Source organism: Diabrotica undecimpunctata, chromosome 10 (genome assembly GCF_040954645.1).
Source record: "Diabrotica undecimpunctata isolate CICGRU chromosome 10, icDiaUnde3, whole genome shotgun sequence".
In the NCBI taxonomy this organism is placed as follows: domain Eukaryota; kingdom Metazoa; phylum Arthropoda; class Insecta; order Coleoptera; family Chrysomelidae; genus Diabrotica; species Diabrotica undecimpunctata.
Window position 1 is genome coordinate 32,761,696 of NC_092812.1, and position 24,501 is coordinate 32,786,196.

Genomic DNA, 24,501 nt, shown 5'->3' on the forward strand with positions numbered 1-24,501 from the left:
ATGGAATAGTTGTTGTTGTCTCTTTCTAAAAAATTTTTATTGTCCAAAAATTATACGTATCTACAAAAAAGTAAGTTAGTATGCTCATCAGAGTTGCTAACTTCTCATTGAGCGTGAAGTTGAAAAATTTGCTCACGTATTAGTCCAGTCGTCAGAGAAAGTTTAAATCCAGCGTTGTTTAAGCATATTTAAAATGCCTTAAATTTGTTGCCAAAACTCAAAACTAAAATTTTATGCTATAGGCTTTGAAGGTTAGGCTTTAGTAATCGAAACTTCATAATGGCCAGTCAATGAAAGAAATAGATTGTATTGATCTCATGAGAATCATAAAAAATGGAAAAATCGTGCCACATTTATTTTTTAACACCTTTACAAAATCTGAGTTTATTTGCGGCAAAATACAAAAATTGTATAAGAAAGCTGAACCCTTTGCCTTTAAAACACATCTTGATTTTTGTCGATAGGACACTTGAATCAAAAGATATCAACTTTTTACCGTCGAGCTGATAAAAATTTTATGAAACATTGATTTCGCGCGCGTAACTGACATTCAGTGTCTAGTAGTGACATTCAGTTTTTACCGCTCTACGAGGGCGGTTTTAGGGGGGAAGCCTGGGGGTAAAATTGGTACTTTGTTGCGTCTTTTTTAGGGTCTAAAAATTAACATTCTCGACAAAATTCAGTTCACTTTAAGTAGTAACATCTTTAGAGATAATAAAACAAGAGCCGTAGCTATGTTGGTTTTATAAATATTGCATTTACATAAGTATATAGGGTGTGTGAAAAGAAGCGGTTTTACTGAAGATCTAATCCATAGATCCATAGCTACATCTAAATGAACTGTCCGAGTGGACGTACGAAGTCTGGCTATTAAATAACGAGACTGCGCGCGCAGAAGGCGTCCTAGAGGGGAAGAGTGGGAAACAAATGCAGCATTGGATAGCTGAAAGTGTCTACTCTTTCAGTACGAAAACACGTTTTTGTGGCTGTAGTAGTATTTTTTCTGGAGAGGTTAGAAAAGAACGTGTTTTTCTCCCGCGCCGATAATAATGTGTGACGAAAAACATGAGCCACGGATTAATGTGAAATTTCTCGTTTAAAAAAAAAAACTCCGACTGAGTGCTATAATTTGTTGAAAGAGGACTATGGTGAGAATTCTCTATCTCGTGCGCGTGTTGTCGAATGGTATAAACGGTTTTCTGAAGGCCGAGAGACAGCCGAAGATGACCAACTTCCAGGTCGACCTATCTCTGTTACAACTCCGCAAACAGTGACCAAAATAAATGAAATTGTGCGCGAAAATCGTCGTATGAGCATTCGGATGATTGCTGAGATTGTAAACGCCGATAAAGAAACTGTCAGAAAAATTTTACATGACGAATTGAACATAAAGAAAGTCTGTGCGAAGTTGGTCCAAAAAAATTTGACCCCTGACCAAAAGCTCGTCCGTCAACAGATCGGCTCAGATTTTCTTGAGAGGTTACATAAAGAGCCTGAATTAATGAAAAACATAATCACTTGCGATGAAACCTGGATATTCAAATACGATGTTGATACTAAGCGACAATCCATGCACTGCAAAACTCCTTCATCGCCAAGAATGAAAAAAGCAAGGGTGTCGAAATCAAAATTTAAAGTCATGCTAATTGTTTTTTTCGACGATTAACGGCATCGTGATAACTGAATGGGTTCCAGAGGGTCAATGTAAACCGAACTTACTATTTGAAAGTTTTGGCAACGCTGCGAGTGCGAGTTCGTAAGAAACGGCCGGAGTTGTGGAAAACAAGACGTGGATCTTGCACCAGGACAACGCACCTGCCCATAACGCGATCTCTGTGAAGCGGTATTTAGCCGCTAGTGGCATTCCAGTGCTCGAACACCCGCCGTACTCGCCTGATTTAGCACCCTGTGACTTTTTCTTGTTTCTGAAGATCAAGTCTGCCTTAAAAAAATCCGGTTCGAGTCGATGGAAGAGGTGAAGCGAAAAACGGCGGACCTATTAAAAACTCTAACAAAAGAAGACTTCCAGCATTGCTTTGACCAATGGAAAAAACGAATGGATTGGTGTCTGGTGAGGGAAGGGGAATATATTGAAGGAGAGCATTCGATTGTAGAATAATTTTTAAAATAAAACTCTTTTTCATAAGCAGTCTCGTTATTTAATAGACAGACCTCATACACACTCAAACGCAAATATACGCCTTATAAATTTAAATCCTCTTGTTCTTTTGTCTTTAAAAAATAAGGTCCCCATAATCAATACATACATTGAGGAATAGAGCATATTGATTGACTCACACTGCAAGTAGATAACCCATTAGATATTAAAATGGTTTGGGATCTGCTCTAAAGCAAACTTTACATTTACTAAATATGATTTTGCATAAATTCAAAGAAGTAGAATTTGCTCCTGCCAAAAAAATAAACTACTTTACTTTAGAAGTTGATTCTTTAGTTTCATCTTGATCAAGAACTCAGGTAGTGCATGAACTTCAACTACATTGTGCAGTTAATTACTAAAATCCTCAGCCAAGTATCTACATATTATAAAAGTAACCCTTTCCTAACTACGGCCCCTATACCAATACCAATTAATAAAGAAACACCAAAAGCGAATCGTAGAAAACTTTTAAATTCTAACAAGCACTCATGTATGAGAATAATTAGATGATACTGAAAAAGAAAGAATATGAGGATCAGAGTCCTCTGATTAGTCATTGGATGCTGATTTTTCGGATATATCAGGATGACGAATTGGTTGACATTGTTTTTATAATGACATTATGAGATTTGTGGACCTATTACTCTGCAGGCAAGCGTCGAACCAAATGTGTTCAATATTTGAAGAAATTAATTGTAGGTAATTAATTCAATTTTCTGCAATTTTTCTAGAATCTACAAAATCAATTTAATAATCGACAATCATATGCCAGCAACAAGCACTTTTTAATTTGATATAAAATTGTGGGTTTACAAGAAAATTAACACCTTGGTCGAAAGAACTTTGTACAACTGCTACAAAAAAACAAGACACAATACAAAACTGCTCTTCATAAATACCGCCGAAACGGAAGTGAAGGAACAAGAAACACTCATGAAAGAATTTTTATTTTCACTTTAACTTATAATAATTTCCCTTCTCAAGTAGGTAAGAAAATTAATCAGATGCGCGAAAAAATCGTTAATGTAATTCCTAAAAATTTCTATTAATGGTTTAAAAAAGAATGTACTCAAGAATGTAATGTACTACTGAACAAACAAACCCTCCTTCCCAATCTCTCAAATTTGACTTTACTGCACACTCCTTTTACAATTCAGTAACTCTTAAATGTTCTTCCAACTTGTAACAATTTAGCTACAGGTCCCAAAAACATCCAATTAACATTACTTAATCATCTTTCAATATCTGCCGTTAAAAAATTCTTATATTGTACAACATAATATGGACCAATCAGAAATGTCCAATAATATGGACGGTATCTATCATTATACCAATCTAGAAAGAGAATAAGTCCTCGACTAATCCAAATTCTTACCCTCCTATTTCACTAACATGCACCTCGTATAAGCTGCTAGACAAACTGGGAAACAAAAGATTAATGTGTTATATGGAAAAACACAAAATTTTAGATTCAGCTGAATCCGGATTCTGTCCATCTCAAAGCACGGCTGACAACTTAATAATGTTACAAACAGAGATCAAAACCGCATTTGAAAACAAATAAGATTTAATAGCAATATAATTTGATATCAAGATAGTCTTCCACAACAACTTATATGGAGACGAACTAATTTTATATTGCCGTAGTAAAGATAAGTTCACAACTACAAATTTAATCCAAAAATTTAATTCAAAAATGAACTAAATGAACATGGAAACTACAGATGACAAATGTCAAAGCTAATTACTTCTTCTTTTTCCTCTTTATAAGCAATTCTGCTTGTTCATTGGCGGATTAATACCTCTATGGAAGGTTGTTACTACATCTTTTGCCTATTGGTATAATATAACACTTCTTAACAATGTTTTGACTGCTGTCAATAAATAAACAATATGAACTTCCCGTCAAATTCATTGTCGTAGCCTACTTAGTTTCGAAAAAACTTTTTTTAATCATATGAAATAACAATGGTCAAAATAGGTATCAACATTAAGATTCTTCTGCTATAAAAAAATTTCAAAGTACCTACTGACTTATTTTTTAATTTAATTTATAATACAGGGTGAGCCAATACTATACTTACTTATGTTTATGCGTTTTTATTCATATCTCGAGTTCGGCAAAAGCTATTAACATGCGATTTGCGCCATTTTGTTACGAATTTAATCCAGATCCAGAATTTAATTTTAATCCTATTAAAAATTTTGAAGAAAAACAAATTTTAATTTTTTCTATTCGAAAGTACCCTCTACCTATGACAATTAAAACTAAATGCAATTATTTTATAGTAGATGTAAATTCATTCATCTACACTCTTTCTAATGACACTAATTTTGTTAAAATCGGTTGATTCAAACCAAAGTTATAGGTATTTATCCACAAATACTTTCCCACTCTCCCCCACCCTTTATTTGAAAAAATAAAAAAAAGTACTTGAACAACTTTGTGCGGAATTTAGGCCTCTTTCTAGTTTACTTATTTAACACTTGGTATAATTGGGCATATTTCACAAAAAAGCTGGTTTTCAAATTTTTCTTCACAGGTTACGCCCCCTAGCGGTTAACCCAGAAACTTGAAAGTTATTTCCAGCGATTTCTCTTGGCCACTTTTACTAAGGAATTTTTTCTCCTAAAGTTATAACATGAATAGTTTCTGATATATAGCCGAGAGATCGGCTTATTGGAGCACCCGGTATATGTCAACATCTAAGTCTTATTTAAGGACTCTTGACATTATTCAGAATACCGCATTACGACTATGTCTTGAAGCTTTCAGATCCAGTCCCGCCGAAAGCCTTTACTGTGAGACCAGTGAACTTCCCTTTTTGCTTCGCAGGCAACCACTTCTTCTGACAAACTTCGGATGTTAGGATGTCTTCAAATCGAAACAACCCTCTATATGAGAGCCTAACAATAAATACTAGACATTACCTCAAATTTTACTTCGTCCGACGTTTCACGACCTGTTGATTTTTCAGTAACAGATACTCATATTCTGTCATCAGACCCTCCTTGGATTAATAACATTCAAAAAATTAGCCTTTCCCTTAATAATGATCACAAAAATGAAACCAACTGTCAAATTCTGAGACAATATTTCTTAGAACTGGTCAACACAAATTCATATGACGAGATTCTCTACACAGATGCATCTAAAAGCGAGACAGGTGTCGGATATTCTGTAACAACTGCAAATAGTATTATTCAGAAGTTCTGCCTTCCACCATCCACCTACATCCATAGAGGAGAGCTATACGCCATCATTCAAGCATTAAAATGCTTATATAACCAAATTAAAGCCAAGGACACTGTAATAGGTACATATTCGATGCCCTCCTTTGATTCGATTAAAAATATATACTCCGAACATCCATTAGTTCATGCCATACATGAAGCAACAAACCATCTCACTTCTTCTGGAACAAGCATAACATTAATCTGAATTCCTTCACACGTTACAATTACAATCAAATCAGACATTAAATTCGTATAACTAGCATCAGAGCTAAAACCACTTTTCAGGTCTCAAATAAAAAATTTCGGACAAAACCAATGGAAGAGATGAACCTCGAAACTACACAAAATAAAACCTACCATCGAAACCTTTCAGCTACTTAACTTAAGTAGAAGAGACAAATTAATCGTTCACAGGCTAACAATAAAATTGGTCAAACAAGGTTGATACATGGACACCCACGGCTTGGGAGAAATCACCTGTCCACTTCTGTCTGTAAAAAGTTAGTGACTCATTAATCATTCAACGTGTTCTGACACAGTGTATCGAGTACAAGCAAGAACAAAAAAATGCTCGATACAAGATACTAAATTTCCTTCATGGAACGAATTTTTATTACAAAATTTAACGTTGTTCTTTTTTATTTCCAGTTTTTTTTTCTCTTTAGGTATGCAGAAATTACAGCTTTAAACCAAATCTCACCTCGAGTAAGTTCAGAGATCATTAATTGTATATAAGTATTTACCTACTAATATATTATTTCTTAGATATCCTGAAGATGAATAAATTCGAAAACTAGACGAAACCTCCAAGAGTTTTACTAAATTTCCAGGCCAAAATGATTGACTGCCACTCCAAAATAAACTTTATATATATATATATATATATATATATATATATATATATATATATATATATTATATATATATATATATATATATATATATATATATATATATATATATATATATATATATATATATATGCATAGGGTCTCTGTGAATATATTCGATGTAAAAGTGGTGCAATGCAGCAGAAATAAATCCAACAGCTCCGCGAGACTTATTTGATTTTCCTTTTTATTTGTAAAAGCATTTAAGAATATGGACTCCTGTATATTTAAATTAAAGCTAGCTCGTGCCATCAGAATACATTTAACGTATATATATATTATTCGGGTAGAACACAATGAAATTTTATTTACTCATTGGATGAGGTATTTTTAAGAAAATTACAATGGTCACAGTTGACGTGGTAGTGGGCGGACAAATGAAAGAAATGGGACAGGCTGATGGAATCAATTCTGAATTGAAAAGGTGTTTAAGTAAAAGGGCACCTAGATTAATGAATAAATTATAGCTTCGATTCTGAGGGTGTTTCCTTGTATTCGATTTCGAGTGCATGCTTACATTAGATTAATTATTTCTTAGAGTTTTTGGCAGTAGTGATAAGGTTCTAACCGATTGACTTCTTCTATAATTGCATAGAAACCCTTTTTCTATATTTTTATAAAATAGAATAGAATTTATTTAGTCCATATACAAAAATAGTTTTGTTTTTGACAAGTCAAAGGAATAGTGACAATTTTTACATACATAAATATAATTTTTATGCAAATTTAAACATTACAAATAAAATACAAATAAAAACATGAAATATCATCATAATAGGCAAATACCCTGACAAAACTGGTACTATTGTGTAAAAGCTGTATTTAGGTACTACGTTTTTGAATAGAAATAATGTTTCAAAAAGTGTAATTTGATTTGAAGCTTAAACAATGATAAGTGAAGACTTTTTACTTCATCTGGCAAAAAGTTATACAAACCAACATGAGTCGAATTTTTTATGCTCTTTGTCAACCTAAAACGTTGTACTCTAATAGCATCTCTAGATCTTGTATCGTGATCATGGAAGTTGGAGTTTATGTTAAACTTACCTTTGTTGGCATGAATTTCAATCAGCGTCTCATATATATATATATATATATATATATATATATATATATATATATATATATATATATATATATATATATATATAGACAGAGAGAGAGAGAGAGAGAGAGAGAGTGATGAAGGTAGTGGCATAATACTTAAATCCAAAAATAAAGGTTTATAGTATCCCCTATACTCTGCTCTTGCAAGTATCCTCACTATTCTTTTTTGTAGTTTAAAAATTCGATTTGCTTGACAGGAATTACCCCAAACAGTTATTCCTATGGAATAGTGCAAAGTAGCACATTCTAAGGGTACTTTTAGAAATCATATAAACAAGTTGCGTATTAAAAATATGCTTGTAGCAAGTCTAGAACTTAAGTAATCTGTATGAGATCTTCAATCCTAATTATCACCTAGAAAAAATCCTTGTTCTGTTTCCTTTCTTATATATAGGAATTATAACGCTTCCATTCCATTCTTATTTCATTATATCTTCTTTGTAAAGGAATAATTGTTTTCTTTGAGGATAGGACACAATGAAACACTATTATAAAGTTTAAAAAAATATAATTGAAAACTTAAAAATAACTCAATAGCACATTTATGAAGTCAAATGTTCAAATCTTAATATAGTATAATAATAATCAGTCAAATAGAACAAAACGTTAAAATATTCTAGAAAATAAAATAACAATTAACAATTTTTACGCGGGTTAACCAAAAATTAAATAGGTATTCATAAAAACAAAAAAATTATCAAAATTAAGTCCACTTAAGAAATGATACTTATGAAAGACCATTTGTAATACAGCTTGTCGACTCCACATCCATGGTAACAACTCTTTGGTTAATTATATTTTTCCTTTGAGCTTTTATAATCTCTTTACCAATTGCAACTCCCAAAGGAGGCGGCACTGCGTTGCCAATTTGTCTGTATTTGTCCAAAATGTTTCCACAGAATCTGAATTTATCTGGAAATCCTTGCGATCGAGCACACTCTCTCACGCTAACTACTCGATGTTGTTCGGGATGAAGAACTGAAAAATATAATATTATCTAAACTTAACATATTAAAATAAAATAAGTTTATATTTGGTTTGGAAATGCATAATAGCACAGCTTTTATAGAAATAGTTACAACGACCTTTATATAGCTCTGTTAAATGCAGAAAAATTATAAATATCGAAATCCTTTTGTGTGAGTGTTCCACAAGTATTGATAAAAATAATACAATACAATATCAAATAAAACACGATAAAATTATAAAATACAATTAAATGCGGAAGAATGGAGAACGAGCGAACTAATTCTACTATTTAAAAAAGGAGATAAAACACAGCCAGAAAACTACAGAGGTATAAACTTGTTAAATACTACGCTAAAACATACAACTAAAATTTTACAAATGCTAATAAATCAGAGGATAAGTTTAGCAGATGAACAACAGGGTTTTCGTAGTGGAAGATCGTGTACAGATGCAATATTCATTATAAATCAAATCACTAGAGTATAATAGACCCGCATTTCTGTGTCTGATTGACCTAAAGAAAGCGTTTGACAGAGTAAGACTCAAATATGTAATCCATCTTCTGTATAATAGAGAAGTACCCCTAAATATTATAAAAACTATCGAAAACATCTACCAAAACAACAAAATGAAAGTCAGAATAGATGGACAACTTACAGAACCTATAGAAATAGGCAGCAGAATAAGACAAGGGGATTCATTGAGCCTCATGATCTTCAATTTGATCATGTATGAAATCATCAAAAGCGTTAACAGTTGAAGAGGATACAGAATGGGAAACAAAGAAATAAAATATAATAAGATGAAGATAGTCTGCAAAGACTAGTCCACATATTTAACGTAAGAGCAAAAGGATTTATTATGATAATCGCATCTCAGAAAACAAAAATAATAGTGGTCAGCAAAAAACCAACCAGATGTAAAATAGAAGAAGTCATTAGAAGAAAATGTAACGTACAGTGGATAAATGAATGGACACAAAATAGAAAAAAAGAATGTAATAACCACATAAGCAAAATGGAGCGAGAGAGCAAGAGATAAGTCACCAATTGGCAGAAGTATCGGACGACCACGCAAAAGATGGAGTGGCAACTTTCCATAGAGTTATTAGACAGCTTCTTAAAAATCAAGCGTAGACTAGATCGAACCACAACAGCTAAATTAATTAAAATATAGAAAGACCAAAAAATAAAAAGGAATGCTAAGCTCAATCCGACATCTGAGAGAGTAAAAGGATATAAAAACAAGAATATTTCTTTCTTAAACCAATAGGAACTAAAAGTATAATGAAGAGCAGAGAATTCTGGACAGGTTTTTGAAAAGAAGTTTAATAACTAATGGACAAAAAATTTGATATCTGAACAAAGTTTTTTTTACGTACAAAAATTATTTTTCTCTTACCTCTACCTTGTTTTCCCATGGGTTCAGGATTTGTAATAGTAGTACCAAAATATCCAAACCACTCCAGTCTACCATAAAGTCCTGCCCAATGATTATGACGGTCAGCAGTATGAGCCAAGCACCAAGGAATTAAGGTATATATTTGTCTGTCTGAAGGATCACAAGGTTTCCCAAGTACACACTGGCATACGCCTCCTCTCGTTTTCTTAACTCTGAAATATACAATCAATCAATTGAAAAAAAAAAGATCTCTGGGATGGGAAATTTTTCTAAAAAATATCAAATCCTCTACAGATGTAGATCTTCTTTTTATCGGTATATACTTAAATAACTTACTTATCCGTGGCTTGACACAGCATATTTTGTTTGCTCTTTTTCACCAACGCAATAGCCATGGTCTCTTCTCATAATATATATCTTTTCAATGATGTCTTTTTTTTATTGCTGTTTTTTATTTATTCGCTTTGTTTCAATCTAGGATGTCCTCTTTTCCTTTCTTCTATATGGTTTCGATTTTCAAATTCCCAGAGTTATCTTTGTCTTCATCCATTCTTCGCATATTTTCATACCAGAGTAATTTCCATTTTTCTATTTAGTTATTTGGTATCTCCTCATTCTAATTCGTTCATTTTGCACTTTGTCCATTAGTGTTTCTTGAGAATGCTAGTGCCCACGCAGGGTTGTAAAACCAGAATGATGAATCGGCAGCTTCTTCTTCAACGTATTCACCTCCAGGTCTTCTGCGGTGTTTCGAATGACCATATGTTGCGTTTTATCATAATTAATTTCTAAATCCCATCTTCCAAATTTTACTTTGAGCTTTCTTATTACGTAGACGATGCCATCTTTGTCTTATGCTAAAATTATTTGATCATCGGCAAACAAAAGGCTATGAATATAGTTATCGTCAATATTTTTACTCCCATCTGTTACAGTTAGTGACAGGCAACAATCCTGCTAAAGTCTTTTATTTACTTTTAATGGTTCTGATTAGTTTTATCTGACTATTATCCTACATTCATAGTCTTCGTCAAGTGATTTTACGGCATTTATGTAGATGTTATTTTCATGATTTTGCATAGTTTTCCATAGGTTGAGGCGTGTTTTAGCAATCCTCTAGGTAGGTATGTCTCCAAGTCCAGCTGCTCTGTTATTTTTCATCCTTTTTAGTGCATTTCTTAATCGTTTTTAGATATCTCTTCAAGTTGTGTTTGTCTATCTCTTATTTCATAAGTTGAAATAAGCTGAAAGTATATAGCTATCTTTTTTCTTATAATAACTCTGAGTAATATTTTATACATTTGGCTATTTGTATTGGTCCTATCTTTACCCATTCATGGGTATTTTATCAGAAGTTTCTTAACATTTTCCATATCTCGCTTGTCCCCTTTTATCTTTCTCTATATTAATGGAAAAAATATTCCAAAATCCCGAACAAAATTTACTTTCTAAGAGTACGAAGTAAATGAAAGGTATTATAAATTATACTCTGGTAATATATTGTTCAAATAGCGTTACAATTTCAGTATTAAGTTTATCCAAAAATTTTTCGCAAGACCTACAGTTTCTATGCTATACTTTTAATTGACATTTTGTAGGATTCACAGAATTGTCGCAAACCTATTCAAAAATTTTCAAACAAACAACCAGAAAATTGATATTTATATAATTCAAACAACTCCTAATAAAAATTATTGATCTAATTTCGAGATTTTATTTTAATCCTTAAATTTTACTGCAGCTCCATCTTGCGGCTAATAGCTAGAATATAAATATAACAAAGTTTGAAGATTTTGATCCGGGTTTGAATGTACGAGGAGTATACGAGGTGTATACGAGGAGGGAGCATTAATTAACCTGATAGAAGAACTTAGGAAATATAAAATACACATCATAGCAGTACAACAAACACATTTGACTTGAAACAACATTGAAAAGATTAGTCCATATACGTTTTATACAAGTGGAGGCGAAAATAGGAAATTTGGAGTGTGTTTTCTGGTACATGAAGACGTGGAGCAGGTCAAACTATTGCTCTATCTAAAAGAATGTGATCAATTAGAATTAAAGGAGAAAAGAATATGATAGCTGAGTAACATGAATTTTATGAAGAATTATAGTCATTGTCTGAGGAAATGTCCATACAAAATATTAAAATGATTATAGGTGACGCCTATGCAAAGGTGGGAAGAGAAGATATATAAAAACATAACAGGGGGCGAAAGTAAACATACAACTACAAATGATAATTGATTACATTCGCGATTAAAAACAGGATGAAAATAATTAGCACCCATTTCAGGAGAAAGAAGGTCCCATTTCCGGGACCAAATGAAACTAAGACCACATCTTAATACAAGAGAAGTTCGCCAATTTAATAACAAATTGTGAAAACGTGCAAAGGGGCTGACGTAGACTCTGATCATTTTTTGGTTAGAATTAATATGAGAGATGCAATAATTAAAAATGGTAGACATATTAAAATAGACGATAAAGTGGAAGTTAGAAATAAAAACGTGCCATTTTTTGTACCACAACCATATGAGAAGTTATGTTTTACATCTTCACATTGTTTGATAACGGTATTTTTGAAATTATTCAATATAGAATAAAAAGGAGGAATTTAGGTACCTATAAGGATATCTCAGAAGATAAGTTTGTGTACTATCAGGCATCGAAACTCGAACATTGGGTAAGTCCCGCCAATCTGCTCCTGGATAAGTCGGTATATGTGAGATCCTAGCCTCGACTAGAGGTGACATTTCTTTGCTAACGTGATCTCGAACTAGAGTATTATTGTCGCTTCTCAACATCCTTTGATAATGTGTCTCTGGGTCGCAGTCGTAGGGTAATTCAGTTTTAGAGTAGCCGTTCTTTATAGCCGGCAAATCAGATATAGCATCTTTTACAGTGATTGTTCGATATGGGGCTGAGTCTGTCCATTCACATTCTAAAACAAAAACAAAGATAAAGAAAAAATATAAATAACACAAAATGTTGCTTATTAAAATTAACCAATAATTTCTTGAGTTTTCTATTACCAGACTCCACGACTTATTCAACTATTGTATCTATAGAAAACCTACGCAAACTGATCATGTCATCAAACTTTTATTATAATCACCAAATGTCACAAAAATTAGGAGCTTTTCAGTTTCATTCATGGATTAAATATCATCCCTTTATCAAATTGTTCTCTTGTTCTTCAACAATCAACATTTCCTAGATATTCTAATACTTTTACTATTGTTTTCCCCTGGTGATTTTTTGTTTATTTGTAAAAAGATTCCCGTCAAAATTGGAACCGACTCACCACAAAATTGAAGTCGTTTGTCAATATAATTAGGAGCATGGCTTGTTCTTAGCAACTTATGACAAAAGTCAAGAAGTAAATATTAACTACTTGCACTGACAGGTAACATGTTTTGGAATTTTTGTTGCAATGCATTTGTTCTTTTATTATTTATTCTATTACTTAATTAAATTAAACTCAAATAAAATTAAATCTTAAAAAATATAACCTCTAATAAGCTGTTTTCCAATTATGACAGATTTTTATATCGTACACTCAGAAATATTAAGATGCACAGCGTAATATGATAATTTTGCTTTTAAATAACCAAGTTTAAACAGGAAATTTCTTTTGGCGCCATATTTGTAGCATTTTTTTGACGTCATAAAATTTTTGACGTGCATTGAGATACGTTTTAGTTTAAGTCTATATTAAATGTTAATAAAAGCTAGACATACCGTTGTAATAGCTATATCCATCTACGTTGAAGCTAAGATGAGTTGCCTTTTTATTAAATACATGTAGTGGCTCAGGATAGTTTGGCAAAACTTTGCCTGGAGCAGCGGCCATCAAAATTAATCGTCGTCTCGTTTGGGGAACCCCGTATTGACCAGCTTGCAATATTCCAAAAGTCACTTGGTATCCCATAGTAAGAAGACATCTCAGTGTTAACTTCAAAACCATACTTTTTTTAAAAGATACAAAGTTTCTAACGTTCTCCAATATAAAATATTGGGGCCTAAAAAAAGAAATAATAATGTATGATGTATTCGAAAGAAAGACAGCCATTAACAGTAAGTTTACAGTTTACCGTCACCTTAAGTTCTTTTAGTCCATCAAAAGTAAAACAGTAACATGCATCCTACCATTCCAATTTAAAAAAAATATATGAAAAAAAATAAAATTCTCATTCATACGAAAGGTAACAAGGAAGATATCAAAAACTACAGATCTATAACTATACTACCAATCATATACAAGATATTCACAAAGATCATTAACAACAGATTAACAAATGCATTAGATGCTGCAGAGCCAAGAGGCTTCAGAAGTGGATTCAGTACCCTTGATCATAACCATAGGGTTCAAAAACTAATGACTAGAGCTAAAGAATATGAAATACTGCTAGAACTAACCTTTATAGATTTCGATTCTATATATCCCAAGGCAGTTACAGAATCTTTGACTAACCAAGGCATTGGCAAACCATACATAAAGACTTTAGCAAATATATACAGATAAGCAAAAGCTAAGAATGAAACTGGCTTGGGCATCTTTTGGTAGAAATGCATTCAAATCGAAGACGACACTCCACCTGAAGAAAAAAGCATTCGATCATTGTACATTACCAATCATGACACATACGGCTGCGAAACGACACTAAAAATACAGATAATAGCGAAACTCAAAGGCACTCAAAGGCCAAAGGAGTGATGCATGCTAGGTATAAAATTAAGAGATCAAAACAGAATAGAATGGATCAGACAAAAAACCAAGGTCACTGATATGATCCACAAAATTGAATCTTTAAAATGACAGCAGGCGGGGCATTTAGCGAGAAGAACTGACAATAGATTGACCAGTAGAATTACATTGTGTTAATCAAGAGGTGTCAAGAGACCAAGAAGATATCCAAATTTATGATAGGACTATCACATAAGAAAACAAGCCAGTACAACATGGCACGAAAAAGCGCATATTACACATTTGTGGGCAGAAATGAAGAACAACTATGTAAGGGAGGCTGCACCATAATCGGTAGAATACGCTGAGAATAATGATGATGATAATGATATGACTTTAAGTATAAAATGTTTTAAATTAAAATTCTAGTTAATTTAATATAGTAGATAAACTAAAAGCACCAAAATTAAATAATGCCAGAAACATGTAACCTACCTATAATATTCACAAAAAGTTAGCAAGGAAACAACAAGAGAATTCTTAAACGAAGAGTAATCCCCGCATTTGAATCTGTTCATTCCCGAAAATCCTTGACAAGGCGGTCCCCCTACTATCATCTCTACTTCTCCTTTTTCAGGTAAACCTTTTTCTTTGGTTTCGTTATTGACTATAAACTTTAATAAATTATTGCAGTCGTCAATGAACACTTTACAATCAGGATTGTTCAGCTTAAATGCATTTGCTGCAGATACTTCCTTCTCGATCTAAAAATGGTTTAGTAAAAAATATAAGTTTGCACATGTTTTACTTTAAAATAAGACACTATTCTGGGAAGCTATCTATCGGATTGTTTTCATCATATTTTAGTAAGACACGTTTATTTAATTACACATGCTTTTAAATAATGTTCACTGCTTTTAAATCAAGTTACACATGTTCGTAAAAGTCGTCGAAACACATTTTCTTGACATATTAGCTATAACTTAAACGCGCTAGTATACATGAGCTCAGAAGTTATTAAGAAATAATCATATGTCGCATGCTATAGTAACTTACACAAGCATAATATTGGTTGCCCTCTATACATACCGTAATAACTTATATAATGAATATGATAATAGATCTGATATTCTGCGCAATATGATGCAGCTACCACAACTCTCAGCTTCATCGTTCCAATTTTTAATGAAATTAACATTTTCTTCCTAATAATTTATTTATTTACAAAGCTCAACAAGCCTTGAAGGCCAAGGGCTAAAACATAATTAATATAATACTTATATATTACAAGACATGCATCAACTGGGGTGGCTTCTTGTCCAATCATGCTCCTTGCCTACTAAATTGGCTTACGATTCTTCTTCATTCAGTCCTGTTTGTTGCTCTTTCTTTCCAACCATCAATTCCCTTTTTTCTGAGATCTTCCTGTACGCTATTAAGGCATCTTTGTTTGTGTCGTCCTTTCCTTCCTTTCGTGATTGGGCTCCGTTTTTGAATCATCTTTGATATCCTCTTCCTTTCCATTCCCATCACGTGTCCCATCCATCTCACGTTCTGCGATTTTATAAAGCAACTGATGCTTGGTTCGTTATACAGTTCCTCTAGCTTCCTGTTTGTTCGTCGCACCCAACCTTTCATCATGTTTTTGCTTCTATACATAGCTCTGAACATTTTCCTTCTCCATCTTTCCAATTCTTCTGTATTTGCCTTTTTCATTGTCCATACTTCACTACCATACGTCACTATGGGCCTTATTACTGTTTTATAAATCCTTAACTTTGTTTTTCTTGAAACATATTTGAATTTCATTAGTGGTCTTGGGCTTCCCATCTTTTTATTTCCTTTTGCCTGAATACCAATCTGATATTCAGTATCCATTCTTCCTGATCTTTCTTTTCTATAATATCCCTAAATAAGTAAAATGGACCACTCTCTCGAAATTATATTCTTTATTTTATTACATATGAAAGTAAATTGCTCCTCTTCTTTGTATAAAATACTCTGTATTTTAGGTATCATGTACTTTGACTTTTCCTGGTTTATTTCTAGGTCAAAATATTTTATCATTATCATTTGTCACGTTATACACAGCTTCTTTCCCCAGTTTTGTATTGCAGTCACCGATTACTATTTTTATATCATGTTTTGATAGAACTTCATACTGATGAGTCCTATTAATTATGCAACCAATAATACACTACATCTCGTATTCTGCAAACACCACTCTCAGCTCCATCGTTTCAACTTTTTTCCATAGACGTATATATCAACATAGAATGAGCAGTCTGTAGACCTAAGTGACCATTTTTTTTCCTTGTTCGTTGTGTCCCTGTCTTACATTAAGTAAGTATAGCAGCGTCTCTTTCGGGCAGCGAGAGAAAGAGGGACGAATTGCAATGAGCTAAAAAGGGACAGATCGAACAACTACGAGAGATCTTGTCGTCAGTACGGGCGGCCGGTATGCTCGGTCTATGTTAATATATTATAAATTTATGCTTTTTCCATGATACAAATTTCCTTCCTATTAACTATGCAACCAATAATACACAACAATCAATATTCACCACTTCATCATTTCATCTTTTTTATAGGTTATGATTAAATAGGATGAACTGGATATAAGAACACTCATTTCATATAGAACGCTAGCAGTAGAAATAATACACATATGTGGTAGGCTTTTTGTACATAAATTGATGCTTACTCACCGCCCATTTGGAATCAGCAATTTTACTAATTTTCAACCCTTCTGAAAGACCTCCACAACCAGCAAATACATCCATGCACTTGAGGGGCCTATCGATTTTATCCCATATCGGTGGGAAGTCCGTAAAATCATTTTCCTGTTTTGAATTGCCTTTTACTTTTCCGTCAGCTAAAAACCATAGATCTTAAAATAACATGACTACGATATTGTTCATAAACAAATGTATTACCAATGGAATCTACTTAAATAGATTTCAATTGTAAATTTATCTGAAAAGGTTCAAAGTTGAAGTTGTAGCAAAACTTCGAATGATCATTAGACATCAAATATGGCACATACAATAATTGTAACAAGCCAGATTTTCCTGGATTCTATTCTATTTAATGGGAAAAAACACAAATTTGAATTAAAATACGTTACCTATATCTAATAAAAATTTCTGAGGTGGACATTAACATATACTGGATTTTGAATTAAAATTTTAATTTATTCCCATTAAATACAATATAGAACAGAAATGCCACAAGCAGATAGTTGCAAAACCATACTATCCTGTCTTAGCCTGTATATTTTTGTACAATTTCAAAAAAGAACAGCCAAGTCGGTCAGACAGCCAAGCGGGGTAGGCGACTGACTCGCATTTGCTTAGCTGTTGAATGGTTTAGTAACTTTGGATCAATCCCTGGCCCTGGACAGAAAAAGCCTAACGTATTAGATTAAAATTCTAAATGAATCTGCTACTTAGACTAGAATACACTGGCGTCTGATGGAGGAGCTACGGCAAGAGATAAGCGCTTGCTTCTTGGTGATACTGCTTCACTAGAATTAGTTGCCAACTATTTTAGTATTAAATAAAATAGATGCCAAAAGAGGACCAGGTCACAGATAGATTGTTGTAAAAGAAAATGCGGTGGATTCCATGTAATGAATAGGCTCAAATATAAAATAATTTACCAACATTTTGTTAGCTTTAAGTAATTTAAAACATCATCAGAAGAACAAACACACCAATGAAAACAAATGTGACAAATAAATTTTCTAATTATTTCTTAAAAATGACAAATTGAAAGTTTCTAAATGCCAAAATAAAGTAAAAGACCATCTTTACAAATTACTGCAACAATTTATGTGATCCGAAGTTGTATACATCTCTATGTAATTGATCAAAGATTCGCACATGAAAAATAAATAGATATTGTACGGTAAAACGGAGCTGAAACTACAGCACCTTATGGAAGAGTGAGTAACGCACACGGAGTACGTGGTAGAAGCTAAGAAAGATTCTTCTGATGTTTTCTAAAATTCTTTTTAAGGGCACAAAAAACCAACTGCACAAGTAAATAAAAGTTCTTAGTAAAGATTTATTAGTAATGTAAAGTAAAGTAAAAATTACCTTTTCCTTTTCCTCTTATGCCTATATTTTTCGCCTTTTCACAAAGCTCCTTTCTTATCTTATTTTCTGGATCATAAGCTTCAGTAAAATAGAACCGGTATGGACCCTGTTCGGACCATTCAATTATAGATTTAAAATTATACCCATATGACAAATAACATTTTCCTTCAACTTTGCTAAATGGAACAGTTATTACTGAAAGAAGCAAACAAAATACTAACAATTTATGAATTAATCACAGAATATTTATCAACTTGAAAATATAAAATGTTTAACTGATTGATTCTTATAGATGTAGTCTATAAATATAGAAACACAAATATAGAAAAAAATAAAACTTTTCGATGACCAATAGATGTGGAGTTAGATTAATTTGTTTAAAAAATCACAGCTACTTTCTTTATAAGAATTAAAATCGGTGCCATTCAGTCGACAAAGGATAAGTTGACTGTTTTTTCGACTAGCCAAATTGGCTCCGTGGTGGGAGACTCTTCTCTTATTGGTCAGGCGAGAAAAATTCGGAACTTTAAATCCCCGGCGCTTGAAAAATTTATCATATCTGCGTTAAATATGGACGAATTTCGATCACTGTAGCTGAACTCATACAAACAACTTGGAAAGATTATGGATGAAAGTCCGCAGTTCAGTTTCTAAATATGGAGTCCGAAAGGGCCACAAATTTTGCCAAATTTTACCTCAAAATAAGATTTCCCAAACGAGCAGAGGAGCGATAACATTTTTTTCATTGCTGCAGCCGAATTATATCCAGCGGTATCCTAGAGTAATTAGGATATTTTATTAAGAAAATTTAATATTTTATTAGCAATTTCTATAGTCTATTTCAAATAGCCTACCACTTTTTATTACTTTTTTTAACTTTTTTGTTTTTTATTTCTAGTTTTTATAATTTCTAGAAATATTCAAACATACAATACATTAGTTCGTGCTTACCTTCATCGCTATAAAACAAGTAATTCAGATCCTTGTTGTATGCCATAGTTGTGCTAATATAAGTATGTTCCGGTCTAAAGAAAACTCTAACTTCGATCTTGATATCCTCACTCTTTGTTTCTATGATGTCTTCTATCACACCGATAACAAATGGATCGCTTGTGCTATCATTGGACCCTTTTACGTTTTCTGTTTTCTTGCGAAAATATTCCGGGTGTAAGAATACATTTACTTGAGTTTCATTCTGTAACATTCAATTATTAGTTGTAAATTCTCGAAAAAAAAAATCAACTAGTTGTTCAGAACTAGTTAAAAAGAAATAAGAACAATGAATACATGCTGCTGCTCCCGGTTCTGACGAAATTGTGTATGAATTCCACAAATATGTTACACAAAAATTTATCAGAAGAGTTTAATAAAAAAGTAGTACTGATGACCTTGATAATTGCACTGATTGGTTTTATGCTTTTCCCTTCAAAGATGCGAAGAAATATGCCGCATTTGTAATCTAAATAATTTACAAAACCACTAAATTTTGTCGATTGGGGGTAAGTTAGTGGGTGAGTTCTTTTGAAAAACTTACTAGTGTAATTGAAAAAAAAAAAATTTTAATAATTTAGATCGTTTGTTGTGTGAAAGTTTATAAGTAAATCCAGCGTTTTTTAAGCATATTTCAAATGGCTCAGATTTGTTGCCAACACTCAAAACTAAAATTTCATGCTATAGGTTTTAAAGGTTAGGCTCTGGTAATCGAAACTTAATAGTGACTAGTCAATGAAAGAGATAGATTCTTCTATTTACCTTTAAAACGCCCCTGTGAGGCGCGTTTTTACCACCCTGTGGTTTTAGGGGGAAGCCCGGGGATAAAAGTGGTAAACTTTTTTGCAACTTTTTTGGGGTCCTAAGATTAATATGCTAGGCAAAATTCAGCTTGTTCGTATGATTTTTAGAGATTCAGTGGCATTTTCGTCTCTGATGACTGGAGTATTGTAGTTTTCTTATACTTTTTAAACAAAGCATTTTTAACGAAAAATCTTTTTTGACGTGCCATTTTAAGCTATAAACATTTAAGAACTTTTAAACTGTTGGTTTGTGGATAAAATATTTCATTATGTTCGGAAAGTTGACATTTTTATACGAATTTTGAAAAAAGTTGATCTACGACAATTTGGAGCAAACTTATTTTTTAATTTATGGCCAATTAGTTTATAACAATTAAAAAACGGCATTTTAAATATAAATATTTAATGATTTCTTACAGGAATTGTAAAAAATATTCCACTAACGAGATCTTCTGAGGATTTTTAAAAATGAGGCTCAAAAAAGACTAGCCGGAATAAGTGGAGGGATATTTATTTATAGGCTAGGGAGAGCCTATAAATTTATGCATCCCAAAATGAAACAGCAACTTCAAAGTACAATATTTTTACAATTTTTGTACTAAAACTTTGAATTCCTGTATTCAAAATGGCGCTAAATGGCTGAGACTTTCTTAATTGTTATAAACAAATTAGACGTTCTTCTTCTTTAAGTTCCATCTTCTATCGAAGGTTGGAAATCATCATGGCTATGCGGACTCTGTTGACTGCCACCCTAAAAGGTTCTGCACTACTGCATTCAAACCATTCCCTTAAGTTCTTAAGCCAGGATATTCTTCGTCTCCCCACATTTCGCTTTCGTCGGATTTTGCCTTGCATAATAAGTTGTACTAAATTAAAAAAAAATTAACTCTAGTGCAAATTATCATAGGATTCGTGTAAAAATTTCAGTTTTTTGAGTATTAAAAAATAACTTATTTTAATAATAGGTATATATGACATTTATAGCAACAGGGTATAAGTAAAAAATGACAGTTAGTTTGCACAAAGGTTTTACATGGAAAAATATATTTTCTCATTTTTTTTTGTAATATATTGAAGGTACCAATCTTCCCTTTCATATGGTACCTGTAGAATTACCATATATTCATTATTTTCTGAACAATGTTATTACAAAAAATAGATTTCTATGATAAACAAATAGAATAACTCTTAAACTAATTGATGGATCTATCTGAAATTTTGGTGGTTTGAAAAAATCCTCAAAATCCAACAAAAGTCGCTATTTCAAATTCCAAGAATGAGTAGCAGAGAAGAACAAATTTTCCCTTTTAGAACGGAAACAAGTGGAGATAAGTATGGACTGATGAGGACTAGCATTCCTATTTTCATAAATTAACAAAACAAGACTTACACGTTCTTCAAATCTTGCGAAGTTGTAGAATGTGTATACTTCTGGATCTAAAAACACCCCTGTGCCTACTTTGTATTCTTCATTTTTCCACGTAATTAAATTGTTTACTAGAGTGGGACTATCCATTTTTTGGAACACTTCTTCTCGCCTTAAACAAATATAAAAACAATTATAAAATGAAAGGTGCAAATTTTATGTCTTTGGTAAGAAGCTCGTAATCTGAGTAGTGATGAATAAAATGAATAAATGTGTACACTAGATGTGGTAACGCTATTTTTCCAAAACTCCAAGTTGTATTTGCTAAACCTCTTTTAACTTAATCGTGTTGGAGTACGGTATCAATAGAGTATTATGGCTCATTTCAGCATCCCTGCTTCATCAGACACTCAGGCTAATACACATTAAAAGCAGGCCATATATTTGACCATTTAATTCAACAAAGCGATAGCAGCTTTTGCTAAAAGATTTAAACTTTTAAACATTTGAATAACTCAGAGAAAAGAAAACGACATTATTAAATCGTTTTGATTCATGGCCACCAAAAAGCAGGTGGCACTTCTGTACGAGAACCACTGCAGTGGTCAAGTTAGAGACATTCGTTAGATTTTCCGAGTTTGAATTTGTATCAGCCCGAGTGTCTGATAAAGCAGGGATGCTGAAATGAATCATAACACTCTATTGATACCGTTTCGACCAAGGAATAGTTTTATTATATTACCTGCACGCTTCACAACAGCCGATATTTATGTCTGGGTCAAAATCAAGATCTTCGAATCTGTTATTATTAAATCTTTTAGTAAAATAAAACGTTTTGTCATCATCTTCGAATTGTTCTTCCAAGCTTAGTACACCACCTAATGATGACCAATTATCAGGAATTCGGCGAAATATTACCTAGAAAATAAAATTAATAATAGAACTAACAGAGATACCAGGATTCGTCAGATTTTTAATCAAAAAAGAAAGAAAAAATTTATAATCTATAACTGCTTTCATATTTTCAATGATATTTTGTTCAATAAGTCCGGGCTTAACCATGAGATGGCGACTATAATGAATTATCCACATGATATTTCGATAATGTCAACCTTCAAAAGCATACTGTCAAAATTTCATGTCATTCGGATTAATATTGACCGAGTTAAGCAGTCTGCTTGTCGTTACCCTAATATTACAAGGTTGTATGTAACAATATTGCTAATTTGAGAAAAATCGATTTAAAAAAATGAGCTTTCATAAAAATCAAATTGTTTTATATATTTTAAATTTGAATTTAAATTAAAAATGTACATATGTATTAAAGGTGATTTAAAGAAAAAATTAACAAATAATTGGTTTTTGTATTAGAAGAAAAGGTATTTGAAAAAAAAACCATAGAACCTTGATATAGCAAGAAAATTTTACTTTTTTAAAAAATTAACATAGAACTTTGTTAAATACAAAAAAAAAAACAAATTAAATCTTATTTTTGGAGGAAAATACACTCGTAGTATTCCTTATCAACTTCAGGGATATACTTGAACATAGATTTTAGGGCATCTATCTTATTTGGGGGAAGTACAACAGCCTTATCACATTTTTTTAATTGAAGCGGAATGAGTGGTTCTGTTTCGGTTTAACATGACCTTTTCGTAATTTTCTTTGATGTAAATTTACAGTTTTTAGCTCTTTGGTTGGATCAAAAGTATCTTTATACTTCAGTTCAAAAAAAGATTTAGAAAATTCTAATGCTACTACTTTTGAAAATGGTACAGCGTTGTAGTTCAGTTGGCTGGAAAAAGACTGAAAATCTATAAAATGTTCTTGTTTCATTTGAATTATTGTATATGGATTTTGTCGGTTTACTTTTAAAAGGTAGCGCAGAAGTGATATAGGAGAATAATATTCTACTTTATTCAACGTTCTTTCAATTGCACTGTGGATTGCATCCACCTCTTGAATACAAGCATGTCCTGGAACAGAAAATTTCATGGAAATATTTTGCACATTCTGATGTTTTTGAATTAGGTAACTGAGAGCATAACTCATAAGACTGTTTCGATTCTGTGGAACGCAGCTATCGCTCCACAAAATGATTTTTGTAAACTCTGGATGGTCCTCCAACACTTTTCCTACTATTTTATAAACTGCGCTTGCAATGTCATTTCCCTTTCTTCCATGTAAAGCTTCTGTCCACACGGCACAATACACCTTTTTCCCAACCGAAAGGTGACCGGTCATATTGTACACATTTAATTTGCTCTTATAAAAGAAATTTTTTATGTCTGCTTTTGGACATGTCAAAACATTTTCCAGATCAAAACATAATAAAGGTATTCCGCTTTCTTTATCTCTTTGTTTTTCTTCTCTCATATACTCTTTCTCTTTCAAATGATCAGTATATCTTCGTTGTGATTCTTCGTCTTCCCTCTTCTCCATTTTTCTTAATTTTATTTCTTCGCAGGTATCACATCTATCTTTTCTTGGTTTGTGAAAAGCTATATTAAAATAGTTGCAAAATATTTTTCTGTAGACAGCAAAAGAAACTGGATTTTTTTTGCATTCTCCAGCAAAATCCAAATAAAGCTCATACAATTTTTTGATACTTAATCCGCTTTCTAAATACTCTTTATTAGTTTTTTTGCGACAGTAATGGGATTCCACTCTTGGAATCATGTTAATGTGCTCCTTGACCAAGTTACTATCTTCGAGTGATGTTACCCGTTTTTGATGTTTGCCTTGTTTACTTTCGGGTAAGGTTTTGGTGGAAGTTTTATT

General features: G+C 32.4%; 1 protein-coding gene across 1 annotated transcript in view; it reads right to left on the bottom strand.

Annotated features, from left to right (window-relative positions):
* Positions 1-7,993: 7,993 nt before the first annotated feature.
* LOC140452289 (DNA (cytosine-5)-methyltransferase PliMCI-like) overlaps positions 7,994-24,501 on the bottom strand; it is a 46,630-nt gene continuing 30,122 nt past the window's right edge. Inside the window, exons 8-17 of the mRNA XM_072546457.1 lie at positions 22,463-22,638; positions 21,745-21,892; positions 19,513-19,756; positions 18,562-18,756; positions 17,170-17,336; positions 14,957-15,225; positions 13,516-13,796; positions 12,397-12,715; positions 9,766-9,977; positions 7,994-8,373 (exon numbers count right to left, since the gene is read on the bottom strand). Of these exons, the coding sequence (XP_072402558.1) occupies positions 8,123-8,373; positions 9,766-9,977; positions 12,397-12,715; positions 13,516-13,796; positions 14,957-15,225; positions 17,170-17,336; positions 18,562-18,756; positions 19,513-19,756; positions 21,745-21,892; positions 22,463-22,638 (2,262 nt within the window). The 3' untranslated portion in view covers positions 7,994-8,122. The remainder of the gene's footprint in view (positions 8,374-9,765; positions 9,978-12,396; positions 12,716-13,515; positions 13,797-14,956; positions 15,226-17,169; positions 17,337-18,561; positions 18,757-19,512; positions 19,757-21,744; positions 21,893-22,462; positions 22,639-24,501) is intronic.